Source organism: Artemia franciscana, chromosome 14 (assembly GCF_032884065.1).
Source record: "Artemia franciscana chromosome 14, ASM3288406v1, whole genome shotgun sequence".
In the NCBI taxonomy this organism is placed as follows: Eukaryota; Metazoa; Arthropoda; class Branchiopoda; order Anostraca; family Artemiidae; genus Artemia; species Artemia franciscana.
Genome location: NC_088876.1, coordinates 41,503,847 through 41,511,491, shown reverse-complemented (window position 1 = coordinate 41,511,491; position 7,645 = coordinate 41,503,847). Strand labels below are relative to the sequence as shown.

Genomic DNA, 7,645 nt, shown 5'->3' with positions numbered 1-7,645 from the left:
TAATAAATAGGTGCTTTCAGTTCGAGTTTTTTCAACCATCCGTCATTGTTAAGGTTAACTCGCCTTTGCAGGTTTTAAATCAATGTTAATATTAGCCAGCATTAGTTTTCACAACTTCTGCAACAGTGTGGCTGTTCAACTCAAGCTGCATAATGACAAACTCTCTTTAGCCATTAGCACTTTTTAGTTTAAATATTATTTTTGAAGGGCAAACAGAATAATGTGCTGTATAGAAAGCAAACTTTGCCCTTTAATGGAAATTTTTGTCACACAAGAGTATTTACAAGAGTAATTCACTTCTATTAGTTTGATCTATACCAACGGGATGTTCCATCTTATAGGTTATTGTCAATGCACATTTCCAGACCTTTGGCTTGAAGTAGCAGATACTAACCCCATCTCTGATTTAACTCTTACCTTTCCATATGGTAACAAAGCAGCCGTAGTTTCATTCAAGGAAAATAACGATGCTGGAGATATCCTGACGCTGTATTATGAAGGAGACAGAGGTAAATTGAGTCAATTAATTCATGACAAAAATATTACAGACCCATGGTTCAAACTTTATTTGATTAGATAAAAAAAATTTGCCTACGAGACAGCACCCTTACCATAAGTTGAGTCAAAATAATTCATTACAAAAGAAACTTAAGGGTCTAGGGTTCAAATTTTATCAGATCAGGTCAAAAAGTAGCGAACGAGCCAGCATCCCCTGCAAACCAGTGCCTACGGAACAGTGCCCCTCCCCCCTTAGATTCGTCTCTGTCCCTGCTCATTTTAAGCTCCCATTTAATTTTATGCAGCATTTTAAGGCTATGATATGATATCATAATCAAATGTTATAAATTATTTAACAATAATTGCAAAATTTTGATTTATTGTTTGTAGATCTAAAAATAAATTCGTGACTCAAATTGTCAAGGAGTAAAACTGCTTCAATATCAAAATTTTTAATAAGGCTTTGAAACAGATTCAATGAGGGGAGAATTTAAGGGAAGACATGGATAAAGACAATTCCGTTGGCTGAAGTCTAGCCAAAACAAAAATGACTTGACTTAAGTCCCATGCGTCTTCGAAGGTTGTTTTGGGGCCTCTTCATTCACTATGTTAATGATGTGGTGTCTGTATGAACATTTATCTTCAGTCAGGCGTAGAATTTGCGGCTTGTTGAAATTGAGTCATATTAATTCACGACAAAGAAATATTACAGAGCTATGGCTCAAACTTTATTTGATCAGATCAAAAAAGCTGCCTACGAGACAGCACCCTTACGATAAGTTGAGTCAAAATAATTCATTATAAAAGAAACTTAAAGGGCTAGGGTTCAAATTTTATCTGATCAGGTCAAAAAGTAGCGAACGAGCCAGCATTCCCTCCAAACCAGTGCCTACGGAAGAGTGCCCCTCCCCCCCCTTAGGTTCGTACATGTACACGGCCATGGAAGACTATTTTCGGAAGACGGGAGTTTTCCATACACTGGATATGGCCTAGCTACCTAATTTGTTGCAGTTTTATTTTGCTAAGTATGGTTTGTTTGATATTGAGGCTTTCAAATAGCCCTATATTAGAGATCTTGTCCAGGAACATAATGCCCGCAATACGGCAAAGTGACTTTGTTTCAAATGCGACTAGACGACGTTCGTCATCTGTTTTGAGAGTCCAGAATACACAAGCGTAAATGGTATTGGGGATAATCAGTGTGTTGAAGGGTCTTGTCTCAAGCAATGTTGACAAATTCTTATTCCTCCAGATTGGCATCATTGCATTGAAAGTAGAGCTGACAAGCTCGAGTGGTTTGAGTGGTTATTATCGAATGTTTTAGGGCTACCAAGTTAGGTGAAACCTTTGACTCATTCTATGTTGTCACCATTGAACTGGAGTCTTAAGATTTCTTGGTTTTTCGGCTTTCCAAAACAGAACAAAGCTTTTGTCTTTGAAGAATTGATGGTTATTTCAAAGTAGATGGTGGTTGATTAAATGTTGTCGGCCTTGAACTGAAGATCCACAAGGTTCTCATTTACCTGATCTATGTCGTCTGTGCAACCTAGTTGATCAATCAATATTCCCCTAATGAGGACACCAGACAAGCTATTAAGAAGTGATAAGACAGTGGTAAGGAAGAGATTAAACACCTCTGGCGACAACAAGCAAACCCGCAGCACACCAGTCTATGTTTCAAAGCTACTGGAGAGGCACTCCCTCGTCATGAAGCGGTTTCTTAACTTTAAGTACATTACTCTGATCAATGATACTAAGTTCTGCGGTATACCAAAGTGGAGAAGAATCTGCAATAGACCTTCTCTCCATATGATGCCGAAAACCTGTATAAAGTAAATAAAAAAGTGGAAATAATACGTCCAAGTTCAAGATTTTTTCCATAATGTGACGGACCATAAATATCTGATCAATTGTTGATCTATTTGGGCGGAAACTGGTCTGATATTCTGGAATAACAGTTGAAGATATCACTTTTATACGCTTCAGAATTACTCTAGTGAGTATTTTAGTGGCGTGGCTCGTAAGGCTTATAGGACTTTAGTTATTACAGATTGATTTTTATCCTTTCTAATGGAGTGGAACAATCGTTACTTCACACCATGAGGAGGGGAAGGATCCTCTTCCCAAGCAGCAGTAGAAAAGTTTATCTATAAGTAAACAAGGGAATCTCAATATACTTTTAGTAACTCCGGCTGGATTCCATATGGACCTGCAGCTTTGTTTGTCCTTAAGCCCTTGGTAGCCAATTCTATCTCAGTGGGAGTGGGCTTGGGTCTGCGTCGATTACGGGGAGACTGTTAAGCACCAACTAGTCTAGGAGGATGTTTGAGTTTAATTTGCTCTCAAAATGATCTTTCCATCTGCTTCGGATCCTGTCTGTAATTTGGATCTGGTAACCATCTTCACCGAGGAGGGTATAGGCTTTCAGTCCCTTGTTTTGGTTTGTTCCTGTACTCGCCTGTACATGAAGTGAATGTCACTTATCTTTAATGCTATTTTGCATTGCTCAAATTGTTCCCTTATATAGGAGCGGTGAGCACCACAAGTGACATTCTCTGCAACACGTTTCAATCGTTTGTACTGATCTTAACCTTTCTATCTAGTTTGTTAGTGTGGTTGCGTTTCCCTTCGCGTAATGAGATTGTCTCATCCGTGATTCATGGTTTTCGGTTCGCCTTTTGGACTCCCAGGGTTGACTGGCTGACATCGCTTATAACCTGTGAGCTACTCTTCACAAGATTATCGATGTAATCCTTTGACTGAGTATGCGGGGATTTAGAGAGGAGTTCAGAAATTCTTTCAGGAAGAGTAGCGGTGTATTTTTGTCGCATAGTTTGGTCTTTTAAGAGGTCTACTCTGAATCTTAGTTTTTGGGAGTTTTGCGGCTGCTCTTAGACATGGTTTAAATGAATTCATGAAAAATGAGAGGTCGCTGTTGAAGTTGCCGCCAGCCAAAATGACCGGGTTTGTGATGGAAGATTTCCAGCGTACAGACACGAGGATATAATCAAGTCCTTCTATCTTGGGAGGTCGGGGTTGATTTCCGTCAGATACTTTTCAAAAATGTGGTAGTGATGACAAGATCACTATCTCGGAAAAATTTATTAGGCGCTCGCATCTTTCGTTGAGCTGGACATGGCCAAATTTACCATTCACGCCCTACATTGTCAAATGGGTCGTCACTGACAATAGTGAAAAAAGTCCCCGATGACAAAATCGATGTCTTTTTTGGCACCGAGTCCACTAAACATTGAAATTAGAAACATAATTTTTCAGATTCTTTATACTTTCTGCTAGAGTCAGGCGCATATGCTTGGATGATTGTGAGATTCGCTGGTGAGTCTTTCAGACAAACCATAATCAGACGGTGTTCCTGCGATTAGTGATTCTCTAGCATAATTGGAAAGTAGGAAGCCAACTCCCTGCCGGTGTTTCCAATCGCTACGTCCTGACACAATAAGAGTACCGTCATCAAGTTTTTCTTTGCCGGTGACTGGGAGGTGGGTTTCGGATAGGCTAACTAGTCCCAATTGTAACGGTATATCTCTCTCAGGAGGAGCACCTTTTTCCCTTGTTTTGAAAGCGTTCTGATATCGAGGGCACCAAATGATAAAATCGATACAATGGCCTCCAAGGGTGGAGTTGTCAAAGTTACCCTGGACACGGTTGATCTGAATGCATGGCCATCCTCGATTTCCCCGGACGCGGTAGTACTAGTTCTCACATTCATGTGTTAGCTCATGATCATCATAAATGTGAAAGAAAAGATTTTGATTAGCTGAAGTAAGGACAGCGGTAAGCCCATCTCTCGTCCATCCATCGTCCCTAGCAGAGGCAAACTAAATCTCCTACGCATAATGCACCCTTATGGCATTCTGCATCACCGACAATTTATCTTTTGCTGGGGGATTGAATTGTGATTCGCGGGACGTGTCCACACGCTAGTGGGCCCTGTCCAGCGCAAATCAGAGGGACCCTCCTCTTCTTCCACCTAAACTTATGTCCCCAGGCTAAGGGTGTTCCAGTTATACTTCAAGACTCCTAAAAATAAGGTCCCTCCTTGGTCTGCACCTCCCATTTCCATGGAGATATCCTACATATCTGTAAGACATTCCCCTATCCGCCACCTGGAGATGTGCTGAGAGGCCTTTGGGAGGCTCCTGCTGAGAAGGTAATTCCGTAGGTACTCAGTAGGTAAACAAAAATGATAAGGAATAAAATTGTATGTCAAGAATTTGTTTTAGTCCATAAAACTTTTATGGTCCTTCTATTATAAATGTTATTTCACAATATGAGTTTTTCAAACGCACGACTGTATACAAAGCATTATATATATATATAGAGATATATATATATGTATATATATATATATATATATATATATATATATATATATATATATATATATATATTATATAGATATATTATATATATATATATATATATATATATATATATATATATATATATATATATATATATATATATATATATATATATATATATATATATATATATATATATATATATAGATATATATATTATATATATATATATATATATATATATATATATATTTGTTTGTTCCATCTTTTCTTACAGGCCCCAGTTTCAGCGCAACTTCCATGTAGGTTGGGAGCTGTTCGGGAGGAAAATGTACTATTTCAGTGCCAATGTTAGACTTTGAGATAAACCAGACACCACTAGTTATCGCACCCTGTGGATATGAAACAGTCACAGTTATAGTAGATCTTCAGGATGTAAATGACAATGAACCATTCTTCACGTCTTCACCATCAAGGATGAATTACCCGGAAGCAAGTATTTAAAAAAACAACAAAAAAAGGGACACCTTTTGGCACAAAGACACCATTTTAATCATAACTTTTGAGTAGGGATTTCTAGGTCAAATAATTATAGTGAACCGTTGCTACAAAATTGCAGAAAATGAATTTTACAATTTAGTTAAAGTTTGTTAAAATCAGTGTGAAAAGTACTTTATATTCCATTACAATTGCCCTCGCTCTTGAGAAGTTATTTTTATAGCATCAGAGACAAAAAACTAAACTTTGGCCTAAAGATCTGGGTATTGAGAAGGGCATATTCCCTTGCATAGACAGAATTGTTTATGTTCGTTCTAGGTTTTAATTTCACTCTTTACCTCCCATTGAATTTTATTTCTTCAGTTTCTGTTCGTTTTTAGTATCATACCCAGGATTACTTCTATTTTGTGGTGATCTATATTTATACTTGTGTATATTCCTTCTAGTGATGGGAGTCAGAAGTTAGATCTGTAATTATTTTAACAATTATTTAATGCATCTGAATCACGTCTCTTAGATGTTTTGAAGACATGGGGGTCTAAAACGCATTTTTAGGTTTAGAGATACACCCCCGTTCCCTTAAGAGAACTCATTGACCAGTACCCTAATAAATAATATTTATGTCTGACTCTCTATGATATTTGGTTTTATTAGATATTAAATAAAAAAAAACAGTTTTTTTAAATGAAAGTAAGGAGTGACATTGAAATTTTAAACGAACAGAAATTATTCCGTATATGAAATGGGCATTTCCTCCTCAACGCCCCCTTCTTTACGCTAAAGTTTGATTCTTTCTCTTAACTCTACTTCTTAAAACAGTAAAAAAAAAACTTTAGCGTAAAGAGAGGGGCGTTGAGGAGGAAAATCCCGTTTCATATACGGAGTAATTTCTGTTCGTTTCAAGTTTTAATGTCGCTCCTTACTTTCATTTAAAAAAAAATTGTTTTTTTATTTAATTTCTGGACGTTTTTTAATTAATGCATGCTTTGATCTTGGCTCTCCACACATAGATAATTAAAAAGAAATTTGTATATTATTTTTTTTTTTGGCTAAATGGCTTTCTCAGAGTTTTGATCAGACGATTTTGAGAAATAAGGGGTGAAGAAGGAGGCCTAGTTGCCCTCCAATTTGCCCTACAAAAAAATGCAAGCTTGTAACATAAAGACCCTAAGGGGTGTATCATCATAGGTATCTTTGAGAACTTGTAGATAAAAATTATCTATATATTTACGCAATAACTAGCTGTTTGATTTGCAAAAAATCTGCAACTAGAACTTTCGGTCAATGTTGGTATTACCGGAACAATTTTTTTGTGTCATGAAACTATTGTCAATAGACGCATTTTGACTTTTTGAACATCTTTTCTCTCTTGCAAAACTACCGCAAACTCAACCTAACCTAACCTAACAAAAATTGTCTCTAAAAGCCACAGAGCAATTTTCGGTCTTAAAACGTTAGCGATTTCAAATTTCCGATCAATGAAAATGGAAATGATTGCAATTCTATATGTATAACTAAAAGAATATTTGGGCAGGAAATACTCCATAACGGTGAGTTTGCAGTAGTTTTGCAAGAGAGAAAAGATGTTCAAAAAGTCAAAATGCATCTATTAACAATAGTTTCATGACCCCAAAGAATTGTTCCGGTAATACCAACATGGACCAAACTTTCTTACTAAGTAAAAGAAAAAATTTTCCCTCAACCTGTTAAGTGAAAAATCTTACTTTCTCCTATGACCAAAAATTGTATTGAAAGTTGATGTGTTTCAGGGACATGTAATAGCTGTCTTTTTAGCGATAGATGGTGACCATGGAATCAATCAACCGATTCGTTATGAGCTCCGAGAAGGTAAATATTGCTAAATTTCTATGAAGTTCCTTGTAAAGCTAGCTAGCTTTATCAACTGAACAAATAAATAAACTTCGTTGCCTCCTAAATCCTTTTTATGAAGCAAAATCTTTTAAAGTTCCGAAGATTTTAAGTATCTGTTGATTAAATTTTAAGAACTTTCCTATTTTGCATGAAGCAAGCAAAATTTTAGCCTACTAGTATTTTTTTTTTTACCACATAGATTTTAGATTTGGAATGATTTTATAGATTTTAATGTGGAATATATTTGAAAACTTTGACTTTTTGTTCATATTTGAGGATACAAACTATACACAAGCTAATTAATACCAAAATACACCAAAACTTAAAATTTGTTGACTATAAATACTTAAAAATTTGTTAAGCTTGATGTTCCCCGTCAATAGCAACAGCTCTGAGAAGATACAAACAAGGAAAACACAAACTCAAAAGGGTGAGTAATTTTGATGAAAATT

The 7,645-nt window shown here is 36.4% G+C and overlaps 1 protein-coding gene across 1 annotated transcript in view; it reads left to right on the top strand.

Moving 5' to 3' along the window:
• Positions 1-325: 325 nt before the first annotated feature.
• LOC136035805 (cadherin-23-like) overlaps positions 326-7,645 on the top strand; it is a gene marked incomplete in the record, with an annotated part of 50,410 nt that continues 43,090 nt past the window's right edge. Inside the window, 3 exon segments of the mRNA XM_065717776.1 lie at positions 326-509; positions 4,551-4,669; positions 7,091-7,169. Coding sequence (XP_065573848.1) covers positions 326-509; positions 4,551-4,669; positions 7,091-7,169 — 382 coding nt within the window.